The 16,521-nt window shown below is 45.3% G+C and overlaps 1 protein-coding gene across 1 annotated transcript in view; it reads left to right on the plus strand.

Annotated features, from left to right (window-relative positions):
* The first annotated feature begins 858 nt into the window (after window positions 1–858).
* RETREG1 (reticulophagy regulator 1) overlaps window positions 859–16,521 on the plus strand; it is a 116,068-nt gene continuing 100,405 nt past the window's right edge. Inside the window, exon 1 of the mRNA XM_036280226.1 lies at window positions 859–1,168. Coding sequence (XP_036136119.1) covers window positions 867–1,168 — 302 coding nt within the window. The 5' untranslated portion in view covers window positions 859–866. The remainder of the gene's footprint in view (window positions 1,169–16,521) is intronic.

Genomic DNA, 16,521 nt, shown 5'->3' on the forward strand with positions numbered 1-16,521 from the left:
CCCCCCCCCTCCCCCCCTTGGCAGCCTTTCCCTATTACGGAAGTAAGTGCAGTTGAGACTTGCCAAACCTCATTTGATACACGTAAAGCATTCAGTCTCCGCTGGGGTTCTGGCTTTTGAGCTCCCCGCTCAACTGTACCTCCCACAAGCCGTCGTGCACTTTAGAGCCAGAGGACTGGCCACAGTCAGAGAGGAAGCGCCCCCCCCCCCCCCCCCGCACTCCCACCCCGCTCCAATCTCTGCGGCCTGGTGTTTCCTCAAATGTAAAGAAGGGAGGGCAAGATGCTCTTTAATTGACCCACGAGTTTTTTCCTCTCTCAACCCAACATTTATGTCATCACGTTTCTTGCAGACTACCACAGACTTCTGCGGTGGTTGGGCAGGCTGTCCCTGAAAGTGCACTGGGCCAGGGGGTCACCGGGGGCCGAAATCGCTCATCAACCCAAGGCTGCAGGGTGGGTGAGCGGTGGCCCCGGTGTGAGAAAGTGAGGATGGCCAACTGATTCTGTCGGTAGCCCTGACTCCCTTCTAGACGAGTAGCTGCGAGGCGGTCCTCTCCTACACTCCTTGCGCAGCTGGAAGGGAAAAGGGGTCACGCTCCCTTGGTCCCCGGGACACCTCCCAGCTCGCTCCCACGGCGCAGGAGAGGCCGCCCAGCCCCTCGGCGCCGGCCGCCCCGCCCCTGCGCGAACTTGGCCGCACCCACTTCCCCGAGAGGCGCCCCCGCCGTGGCTGGGCTGACGTCACAAGGCACCCAGCGCCGGCGCCCCGCGGTGCGCGCCCCGAGCCCGGACCCGCCGCCCTCTCGGCGCCGACACCCAGGCGCGCCTGCGCGTGCCCGTCCCGGCCTGGAAGCGCCGCGGAAGATGGCGAGCCCGGCGCCCGCGCAGCACGCCGAGGAAGGATGCCCGGCTCGGGCTGCCGGCGAGCAGCAGCCACCGCCCCGGGCCCCCTCCGAGGAGCCGGAGGAAGCGCAGGAGGACGGGGCGGCGGCGGCCGTGGCGGTGGAGCGGCAGGTGGAGGAGGCCGCCGGCGGGGTGGCCATCGCTGTGACCTGGCTGCTGGGGGAGCCGGTGCTGTGGCTGGGCTGCCGCGCCGACGAGCTCCTGAGCTGGAAGAGGCCTCTGCGCACCTTGCTGAGCTTCGTCGGGGCCAACCTGATGTTCTGGTGAGATCTCTGGGCTAGGGCCGGTGTGTATGTGTTGGGGGGTGGGGGGAGTTTAGGGGGCAGGTGACCTTGGGCGCCCGGGGTGGGGGTGCGCGCTGGACACTGTGGAATAAGAAGTGTCAGCCGTGATCCAGTTTCTTGGTCACCTTTTTGAACAGGTAGACACCCACTTCAACTCTGCTCCAGATGCACTGCCCGTAAACAATGTCATCCTCCGTGTGTGTATCCAGCTTCGTAGGCGAGGTAGTCAGCTGACTAGCCTGCACCTGTACCTACAGGTGTGCCCAGCGTGCTCCGAAACTTGGGCTTTTGCTTTCTAAAACTCGCAGGTTTTGACCTGCTCCCCCCCAAAACGCCCGAGCAATCGTGCTTGAACTTGTATTCGTTCTTGCGCCCCCGGCAGGCATATCTGGACCAGCTTAGGTACATACTCGAGACGACACCGCCTTCATCAGCTACCCGAGATGGGCTCTGAATGATTTGTTCTTCCGCTCCCTGGAGGGTTGGATTTACTGTCTTTACTCCCTAATAAGAAAACAGGAGGCAACCAGGTGGATTATGTACACCCCACCCTCAGGGTGTGCACAGTGTGGAAAACAGTCATATTTTTAGGTGAAGTACAGAGAGAATACATAGCAATGGCTTTGACAAGCCCCTGATCAACAGGTTTGTCCCTCCATATAGATCCCTTCACTGGTAAGGACAAGGGAAGGGTCTGGCTCCTTCCTTGAAGGACAGCCCTGTTATCTGCTACCAATCTGATGGAGGGTGGAGAAAAGCCTTCTTTGTTTGCAACCCTGTCCTCATACAAGCATGACCCACACAATGCAGATTAAGCAGAGTTTAAGCAACACATATTTTGTTATAGGAGATTGATTTCTTAACTTAAAGTTGGGAAATAACTGCACAAGACATACACAGCCTGCCATTTTCTAGGTTAATTGAGCAACTCAAAGATTTTTTTACAGATCTGTGCTAGTCCTGGTTTTCTCTAAAAACTGGCTGTATCTTCATAGGGCCCTGAATGTGAATTTACTTTGGGTCTCTTAGCTTTCTGTGTTTATAGAGTTTATTCCAAATTTGTCTATCCTGTATGAAGTCTCATGAGCACTCACAGAAGAGGGTATGTCGTATTGTGCTAGATGGGGCAACACTTTAATCATCTTAGGGCTGTGTCGCACTCAGTTTACCACTGTGGGACATATTTTTTAAGTTATCATTTTTAAATTTTATTTATTTGAAAAAAATAGCTAATAGCCTTACAGTTCCAAAGTTAAGGTACAAAAGGATAAGCATTTTTAAAATCTCTTTCCCATGCCTGTCTCTGTCTACCTGGTTTCTTTCCAGGGGCAACTGATGTTACCAGTTTTCTTGTACTCTTCCAGATAGTGCATATTTCAGCAAATACACAAAATTCTATCCAAATTGTAGAATACTGCCTGTGCTATTCCTGTTCTTAGTATTTCTTGGTGATCACTTCCTTGTTCTTTTTCAGTTGCATAGAATTCCATTATAAGGATATCAATCACAAATTGTTTAACCTGTGTTCTCCTGGTGGACTAAGTTTGTTTCCCAACTTTTGCTATCCCAGTGTTATAGCTAATTATTTTGCAAATATGCATGTATTTCTGCAGGATAAGTTGCCAGAAGTGGAATTGTTGGGTCAGAGGGGATGTGCACTTGTACTTTTGATGGATATCACTTTTTGAGGGAGAGAGAGGTAGGGACAGGGAGAGAGAAATATCCATTGGCTGCCTCCTGCATGCCCCCTTCTGGGGATCAGTCCCACAACATGGGCCTGTACCCTGACTGGGAATGAAGCTGGGCTATTAAACTCTTTGATCTTGCAAATCAGATAAGTGAACAAGGGTATACCACTATGATTTTAATTTGTATTTCTCTGGGATTGAGCATTTTTTCCTGTGTTCAAGGACCATTATAATTATCTTTTCTTTGCATTGTTTATAAATAACTTTATTCATATTTCTAGTTGAGCCATTGGGCTTTTTACTATTGATTCATAGAAGCTCTTTTTATATTGAGAACCTTAGCCTAATTTCTGTAATATGAGTTGCAAACGTTTGTTTTTTTTTTTTTTCTGTCATGTATTCTTAATAACCTCTATAGAAAAGAATGACTTTTCATAGAATACTTGAAGGCATATTTTATATTATTCAGGAGTGATGTCTTCTATCCAATTTTTTTTATGAGTTCTATGGAGAGACAGTGACCAGGCCGTCAATCCATTTATATCATTCTGCCTATCTGTTTAATTTCTTCTCCTGTTTGCAGTATCTACATTCCATACATGTATTTTTTTGACAGAAAAATAACAGTACTGCTTTTTAAAAAAATTTTTTTTTTCCTTAGTTGATTTTCGAGAGAGAGGAATGGAGAGGGAGAAAGAGATAGAAACATCAGTGAGAGAGAACATCGATTGGCCACCTCCTGCATGCCCCACACTGGGATCAGGCCCATAATCTGGGCATGTGCACTGACTGGGAATCAAACTGGCGACCTCTTGGTGCATGGGTCGATGCTCAACCACTGAGTCACACCGGCTGAGCCAGTACTGCTTTTTAAATTCTGAAATATTTTTTAATTGGAATTGCTCACTCATTTATTAATTTATTTAAATTTTGGACTTTACCCCCCTTTCTTGTTTCTGGGGTTAAATACTTTTTGAGGACATCGTTTTCTTTAAGTAGTGTCCTTCTTATCAAGTGATTTGTTTCCATTGATTTTTAGATAGAGTGGAAGGGAGAGAGAGAGAAACATTGATATGAGAGAGACACATCAATTGGTTGCCTCCTGCACGACCTCCACTGGGGTCTGGGGTCAAACCTGCAACCTAGGTATGTGCCCTTAACCAGAAATCGAACCCCCACCCCTTCGGTCCATGGACCCCAGCTCTAACTGCTGGGCCATACTGGTCAGGACTTATCAAGTGATCTTAAATGATGATGTTCTAACATTCTGTGTCCCAGTAACTCCAAAGCTCTGTATTTTTTTTAATGAGAAAACATGAAGATCAATGAGGAACCCAAATCTTATCTTAAGCAATAGTGATGATGTTTTTGCTTTAATTGGTGTTATTACATTTTTGAGGAAATTAACTTTTTAAACATATATATATTTCTTTTAAGCCAATCAAATTTAGCAGTGGGGGTGGGGGGATTAGTGTTAAACATATATTTTTGAATGATTTAGTATCTGGTACCAGCAGTAGCTTTCAGGATTTTGGATTTGAGTTGAAAAGTTCTCTTTATCGCCTGCCCATTATCTGCAAGATTTTAGTACTGTGCACTACAAGAACCAATGTGGAGACGTGCCGGTAACAAGGGTGTATAACTCAATGCTGCATGAAGCAAGTGTGTTAGCAGAGTCAGAAAAAGGATAGGTTATTCTGATGCATTTTCAGGGCAGGGGAGGTGTTGTGGACAGAAGAGATCATAAGGAGATCATGCTTGGAGCACATCTAGATGGACAGGGATGTTTTGGGTAGATCTAGTACATGGTCAGCAGCCTTCTAGCCCTAAGGAATTGCACCTAAACTGATGAAATGGCACATGGGTTGGTAGAGAAAAGTGGGGAAGATGAGACTGGCTAGGTGTTTTGGAGACACATTTGGGGGCAATGGTTGCTTTGAATGTGATACGTATGGACTTGTTTTTTCTTTAGGCAATGAGGACCAAAAAAGACTCATTAATGTATCCATGAATATTTTAATGGATAAGTAAATTGTGGTTCATTTATTCCTACTATAAAATACTATATAACAATGAAAATAACCTACAGTGATAGGCAGGAACATGGATGAATTTTACAAATGTAATTTTGGGCAGAAGAAGCACACAGTAATATGTGCAGAATGATTCAGTATTTTAAAAGTTTTGAAATGTGCAAAGCTAAACAGTATTGATTAGGGATATATACATAGGAGACAAGAAAGACATTCATATCCCTGAAATCAAGAGAGGGTTGTCCCTGGGTGGAGTGGAAGGGTATGAACACAGAGGGACTTATGGGAGGTTCTGGGGTCCAGGCAGTGTTGTCTTTTCTGACTTGGGTAGTGGTTACATGGTGTTCAAGTTGTAATTATTTTAAAAGTATATGTATATGCATTTCTTATCTATTATCTATGTATTTTATTGAAAATACTAAAATACTCAATAATGATAAAAAAAAAAAAAGTGGTATTTGCTCAGAGCTCAGAGGAGGAGTTTGAGAAAATACAGACCACATATACTATTTGCACGTGCCCATGACCTGAAATAGGTTGGGTAACACTAATAGTCTGAGTGCTGCATCTACCTTGTTTTACTGAGGGATGTGTTTTTAAATTCTTCCTCTTAATTTTAAATTTTATTTTTTTAAAAAAATAGCTAATACCACCTCACAATTCAAAAGTTTAAAAGTACAAAAGGATAAACAGTCTGAAGATCTCTTTCCCATGTCTGTCCCTGGATACTCAGTTTCCTCCTAGAGGCAACCAATGATACCCGTTGGCAAATACAGCATAAAATAGAATGAGCCCAATGAAACAGAATATGCCCATTTGGTTTTGTTTTTAAAGAATTAGGTTTTTGCAGTATACTGTCAGTAAAGTGCACAGACTCTAAGTGTACAGTCAAATGTCACACCTATGTACCAGCAAAGGCAAGCAAGGTCTAGAGAAGACCTTCATTTCATCACTCCAAAAGTTTCCTTTGGGTCCTTTTCCTGTCAGTACCCACCCCTGGGGACCCACCTGCTTTCAATCACTACAGATCTTATTTGGCTTCCCTAAAGTTTGATATAAATGACACCATATATTATGTCTTTTGTGTCTAGCTTTGTTTGCTCAGCGTCACGTTTTGAGATTGACCCTATTGTACATATCAGTTATTTGTTCCTTTTTATTGTTGACTAGTATGCCTCTTCTGGGACATGACACAATTTGCTTATTCATTTGCTAGTTGATGTTCATTTGGGTTGTTTTGAGGGTTGGCTATTATGAATAAAATCATTGAAAAAATGCAGGCAGAAGTCTTTGTGTAAAATGTCTGCTTTTGGTGAGAGGAGTGAAGCTCTGACTCATGTTTTGTACGGCCACATGGCAGCTGCCTTGGACAGGCAAGGGATGGAGCAAAATGCCCCTGTTCTCAGTCCCCTGGCGGGTCATAGTACTGAATTTGGATGCCTTCCAATGCAGCCTCCCTCTTGGGGCACACTGTCTCTGCAGCCTAGAAAGTGTCCTGATGTGATTTAGTATTGAACCCACAGTTGGAGTCTTGGCATACAGAAAAGTCTATGCATTGGGCTTTCTCCTTAGGGCATCTGGCATTATACTCCATTTGTGTGAATAGTAAAACTGCAAGAAAATGATTTGCTTGAGGTGACTGCACAAGGGCAGGAGACCTTGGGTGCTATGACTTTTGTGATGTCTCAGGTGGGGCACCTGTGCAATCTAGAATGCCTAGGACCCACTGGGAGTGCCTGGGGTGCTGTCCCCTAGTGTTGGTTTGGAAGGTTGCAGGGTCCAACTTGCATCCGGTGTCAAGAGCCCCCTATACCATCACCAATGGCTCCTCCAGCTTGTTAGAACCGTGCCCTCAAAGAGTGCTCTCATGAGCATCACCCAGGCACTTGTTAGAGATGCAGATTATGGGCTCCATGAGACACCTACAGGACCAGAAAATCCTTGGACGTGGAGCCAAAACATCTGAATTTTCTCCAGCTCCCCGGGTGACTCATTACACACTCCAGTCAGAAGCACTGACTGCATTTAAGTACTTTCTGGGGTCCTGAGCTCTCTTCTCCATAAGGCAGTGTTTCCACTGTTGGACAGCGCTAAGTAGCAAATATTTTCCTTACACTGAGTTAGGCCCACCTCTTGATTATCTCTGCAGCTGCCCAAGGTCCAGGCCGTCCTTTGTTTCAAGATTCATTTTGTTCTCCAGTCCTGCTGAGCCTTCCCCCCAGCTAAAAGATCCTGGGATCCTTCCGCTCACTGTTTTCTGGACTCCTCTGGACATGCCTAAGTTTATCGTGTTCCTCCTTGAAGGCGGCATTCCCGAGATGGTTTGACCAGTGTGTCCTTCCCCACCTCCTCCTGGACAGCATCCTTCTAGTCACATACCCGAGATAAAATTTCTGTTGTTGTTTTTCATTTGTTTGTTAAAGATGAGCATATGAAATATGGCTAGTGTGACTCAGGAATTGCATTTTTAATTTTATGTAATTTAAACTTAGATTTAAATAGCCATATGTGGCCTATAGTGTGTGGCACAGTCCTAGACCATAGTCATGGGGTGGGTCATGAAGCCACATTTTTCTACAACTTCAGTATATTTTTTGCTCTATCACTCTAAAGATGAGAAGACAGATTATGGGAACCAATGATTAGGGCTTACATTTTTCAGTATCACAGAATTACACACTGAAGCATATCAGTCCAGAGTGAAATAATTATGTTGGTAGAGGTTGCTTTTGCATTAAGGGAGATCTTTTCAAACTACTGGTCAGTCCAGTCCACATTTTCTGCCTTCTCTCTGCTCCATCTGGGCATTCGGCAGCTGTGGAGTGCCTGCTCCTGGCCTACGCGGTGCAGGGCCCAGGGGGGTGGACCAGAAGCCCAGGGACCCAGGCTATCTTTGGAAGCATTCAGGAGACATGGCTGGTTCAATGAATTGATTGAAACACTATACCATAGTTGTAAATTATATGTCACAGTCACTAGGGCTCTAAAGTTTAGGAATAAACTTTAGATCAGGATGGGGATCTGGAGATCAGGATGGGGGTTGGAATAGTTTGGAAGTTCTGTGTGATTTATTATATAGGTTTAAAGAGAAGGTGTAATTGTAAAAGTCAGGTTAACAGGGCTTTCGACATAGGACAACCTCAGGAATCAATGGGAATGAGCACTGGATGCTGTCAGCATGGGAGACTTACCTGCCTCACTCTGGGGGTACATTCTGGAGAGGAGAGAATATAAATTATTATTCTCGGATGCCTGGAACCAGCATGGGAACTGAAACCTTGTAGATGTTCAAAAGGCTTAGTGAACTGAGTTAGATTGGAGGATATGCCCCTGGCTGGGTAGGGTGGGCCTGGTTTGAGAACGAGTGCTCTTGCACTGTAGAAAGGCTTCCGTTCACTGAAGGTCCAGCATTCAGCAGGTGTTTATGGAGTGGCGGCCCCTTGTGCTTATCGTTAGACATGGAGGCTCTTCTGTGAGACCTTCATACCTCAGATCCAGGAGCTGTGGGTTGACGCCCTAAGAAACAGGGCTGTTTTCAGCAGATTGACACTCATTCAAGAACCCCATCAGTTTTCCTCACTTACGTGATAACTACAAAGGTCATCTTTAGTGATTTTGCACAATTTTATGTTTCATCTCAGCTTCTCTTGCTGCTCTTCCCCCGCCCCTGCTGTGCATGAGTGGTTTCAAGCTGCCTGATTGATCCAAATGCGTGCAAGTAAATGAGGTGTATCATGATTACTAGTTGCTGGGAAAACAGCGATGACTAAGACACATCTGATCCCTGGTGAGAGAAGCAGATCAGTAAGCAAATCATTCTATTGCAAAGTTATGCCGTGAGTGCTAAATTGTCACACATGGGCCAAGAAGAATCAATAGGATTTCCTTGGTAACAAATGAGTGGTCCTGGGAATTGGCGAGGAAACAGGATGATCGGTGTGTAAAAACTGGAAGAGAACTAATGCATATTGAGTAGCTGATGTCTTAGGTGCTCAGATATATTGAGAGGGAGGGAGGAGGAGAGAAAAGAAAAAGAGGAAGGAAGAGGAAGAGGAGAGGGGGAAGGCTGGGGGAAGGGAGGAAAGAAGGTAGTTTTATGTGCTGGGGGAAATATGGAGAGGCGAGGTTGGAAAGAGAAACATTGGAACCAATTTATGAAGAGGTTACTATTGAAGTGTGCTAAGGATTTTGGACTATACCAAATAAGTGGTCTCTATTACCCAAATATAAATAGCATTATATTTCTGCCTTTCAAGACCTCCATTCAAAAAGTCAACTATTACTTATTGAATGTCTACCACATGCTGACACTGTTCTAGTGTGAGATGTAAATAATAAGATCCCTTTTCTCTTGGAGCTTATGTTTTAGTGGTGGAAATGGTGAAAAAAGACAATAAACATGCAAAATGCTAGGAGAGTCTGGATGCTATGGAGAAAACTAAAGCGGGGACAGGGGACAGAGTGACAAGGAGGTACTGCTTTGCTGGAGTGGTCAGTGCTGGACTCTCAATATTGGCTTTCCATTGGCCCCCTCGATGAATTTGGGAAGTGAGAGCCTGGGTCTGGAGACCAGTAAGGGGAGGCAGTGGGGTTGGGGAAGAGGAGGGGACTCGGGAGGCTCTGGAGGTAAAATCAGGAGGACTGAATGATTTTGTGGGTGAGAGGAGAGAGACAGGTAACAGTCGACAACGGTAAACGAGCAGTGGCTGGTGTGGACCAATGTGAGGGTCACTGAGGCTTCAGCAGGTTGGGGTGGTGGGGGAGAAGGGTGACAAGCCCAGTTTTGAGGGGTGGAATTTGATGTGCCCATGGGCCATCAAGTGAAGTTATTCAAGTCCCTATAGGGTCAGTACATAGGCTGATGCTCAGGGGCTGGGCTGGGTGGGAGTACAGATTTGGATATTAAGGGGGTGCATGTTTGGGGGGATGTTGTGAAAATTTCTAGGGAGCACTTGTTGGGTAATAGGAGGGAAGAACCTGGAGGAGAGTACTGGGGAAACTGATATTATCAAGGTGGATGACCACAAAGAGCATCTTGCACAGGAGAGTCCAAGCATGGCGAGTCCCAGAGAGAGGTGTCCTGGAGAAGCCTAGCGAGGTAGCAGCTGACGTCAATAGCTAGCAATTGACTGGCAAGTGCCAACTTCCTGGCCTTCGTGACAGCAGTGTGGTGTGGGCAGGGGCATGGCCTTCCCAATCCTGCCAGAGAGAGAGGATTCTTTCCTCCTTGCTCCCCATCACCGTCTCAGTTCCATGGAGGACAGGACTCCCCACTCTGTCCTCCCAAGTCCCTCTGTGATTTGGTCCTCCGGCCAGCTCCTGACTTGGCCAACTCGAGTTCACGCCGTTGAGGAAATCTGCTTTCTCTAATGCCTGGCTTTTGGGCCTATCAGGATCCCCTGTTCTGAATGTCAGAAGCTGCATTTTAGCTGTGTTTCTGTTGTGCTTCTTCTGTAGTCTAACCACACCCTCCCCATGCCATTCTCCACCCACTTTTCAGGTGGCTGAGGATACCTGGGTGGGTACCCCGAAGGGCACTGGAATTTGTGGGGATGGAGGGAATGCCGTGGGGGAGGGAGAAGTACAGTGGGTCTCTCGGGAAGGCTGAAAGGACACCTCTGCCTCCCTTACCTGAGGACCAAGGGAAACGTGAGTGTGCCTGAGTGGACGTGGCCAGGAGTCAGGAGTCATGGTCCAATGACAACTAATTTCCTTTTGAAGGAGGAGGACGATCTGCTGCGATTGAGGAGGCTGAGAGAGGATGAGGCTTGGCTCTATCTTCCATGGGAAGGGATAGCAGGAAATCACAAATAATTGGGAGGTAATGCGGATGACATTGTTTTCCGGGCTTTATTTGTGTCTGGCCATTTCTACAGGCACATGTTTTTATCAGATCCCCATGCTTTCATTTTTGTCCTCAGGGAACAATTTTTTTTTCAAGCTAAATTTTTTTTTTCATGGAATAGTGCTAAATTTAGTGTTGTGGTCACCCCTATGCTATATTACATTAGCAGTAAATACTGTGTAGGAAATTTTCCATTTGCTACAGACTCGAGCTCCAAAGTGTCCGTGGAATCCACATCTTTACAAACATGCTTTGGGAAGCATAAAACTCTAAAGTGTTTCCAAAAGTTCTTCAGAACAATTTTCTACAGTGCTTTCTTCTCTGCTCATTTCAGTTTATTTGGAAAGGAAATCTTTTTCTCGTGGGCCTGAAGGCAGCACTACCTGAGTGAAAACATGCTGGGCGAGGTGTGGCCACTTGCAGGCTGCAGACTGAATCTTAGAACAGGGAGAAGGAGCCGGAGCCACCTGTGGGCCCGCCACCCTCCTGTCTGGGCCCAGACACGGAGCGAACCTTCCATGGGAAAGATAAACTCAGATGACGCCAGCACTCACTCGGGTTGTGGCCATGCAGGCCACCTGGGTTTCTGGATAAACTGATTTGGCTGCTGTTTAACAAGCTGGTGTGCTTTGGACACATTTTGGGGCACACTTTCTGTGGCTTTACATGGTTTCACTTGGTGATACCTGCAGTATTATTGATTTTGTTTCTATCCTCACCCGAGGACATTTTTTTTTGCATTCATCTTCAGATAGAGCGAGGGGGGAAGAGAGGGGAAAAGAGAGAGAAACATCAATGTGAGAGAGATACATTGGCTGCCACCCTCACGACCCCAACTGGGGCCTGGGACAAACTGCAGTCCAGGTACGTGCCCCTAGCGGGAACCGGACCCAGGTCTCTCTGGACCATGGGCCGACGCTCTAACCGCTTAGCCACACTGCCCGGGGCATGATTATTGATTTTAACAGTGGCCACTGATTGGGCTCCTGCTTTGGTCCACTTGGCATAGTTATTATCCTTACTTATTTCTCATACCACCCAGCAAGGGGACCTTGTCCCATTTTGCAGAGGGGAGTGTTGAGGGTCAGGGCATTTAAGTCACTTGCCCCAAGATGACAGTATGTGGCAGAGCTGTGATTCTAACTAGGCTTTTGTATGTTTTTCCCTCATTGACTAGACCCTATTGCAAGGGGAGGTTGCAGCATAAAATGAGTGTGATATTGTATGGCTTATCCCCTGTATCTACAGGACAGAGTGAATTTGCTTCTCAATTAAAACATTAGCTACTTCCCACATAGCTGGCTGTCTCTTACCTGCTTTTGGGAAAGAAGTTGATTTATTTTTCCAAGTAAAGTTTCATCACCAACCACAGCTCCACTGCACCACCTTTGTTTTCCGTTTTCCAGTGTTAATGACCAAAACCCAGCCTGCATCTCTCTGAGTTGTCAAGTGGTCTAGCTTCAGGTTTCAGGTTCCTTTCGTGTTTGCCCTTCTGACTGGAGGACAGATCTTTCTCTCAGGAGAAAGGTCACGTGGACGCCTGCATCTTTCAGGGGGCTGCACCGCTGGGTGCTGCAGAGTAGTCCTTAAACAGTGTGTCCCTTGGGGTGTGAACCTGGGTGCTTTAATGTTGGAGATGCCAGCTTGTCCTTAAGGAGCACTTCTGCCATACCCGTGGGGGAGGAGGAGCTGGGCTGTGGAGCTGGCATTGATGGTGTGTCTTTATTGAAGGAGCACAGGAGGATGTCAGGAGAGCTCAGAGCTCCTGCGCCGCTTCTGGCTCATTTGCTAAGCTTCCCCGCTCTGGTTGCAGCTCTTACTGTCCCCTGGTCCTGCTCCTTCCGCCTCTGAGGCGCTGAGGCTCTGCCTGTCCCCACCGTCTCTTCCACAGCTCCTTCACTGTCATTGGTCTCCTTGTCACCTCGGTGGGTCACCCCTGCCACCCTCTCTGGGTCTTGCCTTTAATTTCAGTTTTTAGATCTGCTTGTATCTTTTATGGCACCTGGTACAAACGGAAGGTATTTTATTTTTCGGTGTTCTTTTTTTTTTTTTTTCCTAATCCTTAGAAACTTAATAAAACTCTGTTGATTACCACTTAAGTTAAAGAAAAAACATTAAAGCAACAATGATAGAATATGTAGTAAATGATCTGGAAAGGACTGCATATGAAAATCAGTCACTCTCTCTCTCTCTGTACATACATGCATGCTACTCTTTTTCTCTAAGGTCAATTAATCCCACCAGACTTTTAATAAAAGCACACCAATTTCTTGTCCTGCTTCTTCCCACATCCCAGCTGTGCTTCTCAGAGCACTTATTGTTAATTTTCTGCTCCCAGCTCTATCTAGGCGAAATAATATCCTTAAAATGCCATTTCTTTCTTTTTTTTTACATCTATAATTTATTTTAAAAATTTTTGAGGTATAATTGACATATAACATTATATTATGTACAATATAATGATTTGGTATTTATATATTTTGAAAAATGATCACCACAATAAGTGTAGTCAACCTGTCACTATTCATAGTTAAATTTTTAAAACTGGCATTTCTTGGTTACACAATCTGAGACATTTTTTCCCCTCCCACCCCAATTCACAAACATACCCTCCCCCCATCTACTACAATGATGTCACAATTTTGGGTTTAATAATTTATCATTATGCCTGTATAAGCATTGTTTACACTTGAACTAAGGAGAAAGCCATGTTTATAGTCCCTGGCTTATACAACTTTATTTTGCTGTTACTCTTAGCATTTTTTTCTATTTGATCTTTTTAAGTCTCTAACATTTCTGGAAAACTTTCAATACAAGGTCACATGTATCAGGCTGATAGTTGAGTTTCTTTCTTTTTTTTTCTTTCCCTTGGAGCTGCCCCTCCGGAGCCCTCACCCTCCTGTTCTGGTCTAGTGTGATTGTCCCCTGGGCCTGCTGTTCTCTTGGGACAGTCATCTTGGACTTTCTCCTGTGCGAGAGCCTCCGTTGTTGGGCCCCTGCTGCAAATAGGATCGGGAGGAAGTCAGCAGCCTGGATGGGGAGACCCCTCTTCTTCCCCTTAAGAATATTCATGATGGTTTGTTCTGAGTCTCTTATTTCTGTTTGTTTGCTTTTTGTTGTTGTTTGTTTTTTTCTGTTACTGGGCTCTTTCTTGGTGAACTCTTCTGTATTGAGAAAGTGCATTCTCCAGCTCTGAGAAAGTACAAAGGAAATGCATGTTTGGAGAACTTATGTGCAGAAACTATCTTTATCCCACCCTTCCATCTGATTGCGAGTTTGGCTTGGTTTAGAATTCTGGGTTGGAAATAATTTCCCTTGCAGTTTTGAATCGCCGCCCTCCCGTCTTCTCTTTTGCTTCCAGTGTTGCCTCTGAGCAGTTGGCTGCCTTTCCAATCTCTTGCAGATGACTGGTAGCTGGTCCAGCTATAGCTTTCTGATTCTGGTATTTAGGTGAGAGGAAATTGGCCAGACTGCTATATTATTCTCTCTCATGCTTTACCACTTCAGAGCAAGCTTAAAGCATTTCTTTTTGGCTTTCATGCTTCCAGAACTCAACATTTGTAGTATAAAAAAACTGCAGATGACTTTGTGGTCTTTTGTAGCCCTGTGGACTTGAACACAGGGCATCGGTGTGCCTCCATGGGGTACTCGCACAGAGCACAGCCTGAGTGGCGCCACCTGGAGTTGTGCACGGAGGCTGCCCTGGCTAGGTGCTGTGGGCTTTGCTGAGTCATGTCCTGGGAGTAAGTGTTAGGCCTGGCTTTGCAGGAACATGTATAATCCTGGATAGGCTGCACCTAAATGAACCAAAAGGTGGGTAGAATTCAGGACTGGACCTTGTTTGCTCGCACTCAAAACAAATATCCTAACTTGTTATAGAACAGGATATGACCAGGATGCGTTGAATTGGAAGAGTGTCGCTGCTATTTACATTTTAGGTTTGGCTGGGAGTGTAAGGCCACATAAGTGCCACATTGTTCTGGTCAGCTTCCAAAAAGCACCTGGGCACTTCTGCTCATGTTTTGCTGGTCTGTGTAGCCCTGAAGGAAATGTGTATGTGGAGTAGCAGATTTCAGCCGAAGGATCCTAGAATGAGTCTTATTAAAATTGCTGAGTACGCCGAACTCCGCAGTACTTTGAAGGTACTAACCTGTTTTTCTGTATTTCTAACAGCTCATGGAAGAAATATCTATGATCAAGTTACTCTAGCACTGACCTAGTAAACCAGGTAGTTTTGTTAGCAGCTAGACCCTTTCAAAAGATGACATCTGTATGATGAAACAAAAGGCAGGGACTGTCTTTGTCCTCACCTCATTTTATAGATGAAGAAACTGAGGCCCAAGTCTTCACAGTGAACTGGCGACCACATGGCCCATCTCAGAGCCTCCTGACTCCTTTGTAAAACTGCATGCTGCTGAGTGTTGAAACAAGCATGATGAAACTTGGAACGGCAAAATAATAATATTCCCGAGTGTCAAGATCGCTCGCTGATTGGAGTTTTCAGGTCACTGGGAAAATGTACTGTGTTGCTCCAGTCACCTCTTGGGGGGTCTCCAGAGTCTGGAGCCAGTGTGTGGACAGATCTCCCCACGATTTGCTGGAACCCTCACAAGCTCCTAGTTGTGCGCTTCAGAACCACCCCCCCCCCCCCCCCCGTCAAGGGAGCCAGTTTGTTACAGGTTGATTTTGACAAAAGGTGACAATTGAAGACTTTGTCTCCTTCTCAGTCTTAATGGCTTGACTTGACCACATTACTTCAAAGAAGTTGTTTAACATCCAGCTAGAGGTAATACTGCCCTTTTCACATGAGGAGGATAACTCCTTGCTGGAGATCTTTCACAGACAGAAGTTCTTGCCACTTGGACACTCATTTGCTATTCAAAGGAAACATTTTATATATCCTGGAACTCCAAATTGATACTTGTGTTTTCTAAAAAAAAAACCCAGGACCTGTCAAAACAGACTGGGCCACTTCAATAGTTATATTGGTTACCAACTACAACTTAAGACTTTTGTTGTTGTTAATAAAATCTCTTCAAAAAAATAGCCGTTGACCTCTTCTCATCAAGCTCTCCTAATACAGGGTGCACATAATACAGGGTGTTTACAAACAAAACCCAGGCATGCACTAAGAATTTTTTAAAAATTCAAGCTTTCATGGGAAATAAAATAAAATGTAAAGGTCAGGACTAGAGGTGTCCATGAGAGCAGTGCAGTTTAGGGACCATGGTGCACAAGACCGCACCACCGGATCCTGGAGAGGGAACTTCACCACCGGTCAGAAGGTGGCCTCGTGGTTTCTCGTCTGGGGCTCATTTGCTCGTGAGTTGCATACGCGTGCGGTCCACCTGTGTATGTGGAAGGAAGGGCTGTGAGCTGGGGAGGGACATTATATGAGCCTCCTCCTGCGGTGGTGTCCCTTTACCCTGAATGGGTATATGCCAGGGTATCCACTGTGGTATGGAAACCTTCCTTTCTATTAATTCACCTTTTTAGGAATGATTATACTTTTCTTAGTTCACCTTTTAAATTGAGCTTCCCAAAACCTTCAGAGTGAATTCAAAACATCTTTCATTGTTATGTTGTGTTTAATATCAGAAAGTTTTCATGAGAGACTTTAACCAGTTTATTATCATAATTTATGCAAAACAGTACATCAAATTCTTAACCTTTTTAAAAATAAATTATATCGAAATAGTTAAAGATACTTAAAAATACAATTTTACTTTTGGCTCATGTTCTAAGTGTATTAGAATACTTTTTTTT

Source organism: Molossus molossus, unplaced genomic scaffold (assembly GCF_014108415.1).
Source record: "Molossus molossus isolate mMolMol1 unplaced genomic scaffold, mMolMol1.p scaffold_m16_p_3, whole genome shotgun sequence".
Lineage (NCBI taxonomy): Eukaryota > Metazoa > Chordata > Mammalia > Chiroptera > Molossidae > Molossus > Molossus molossus.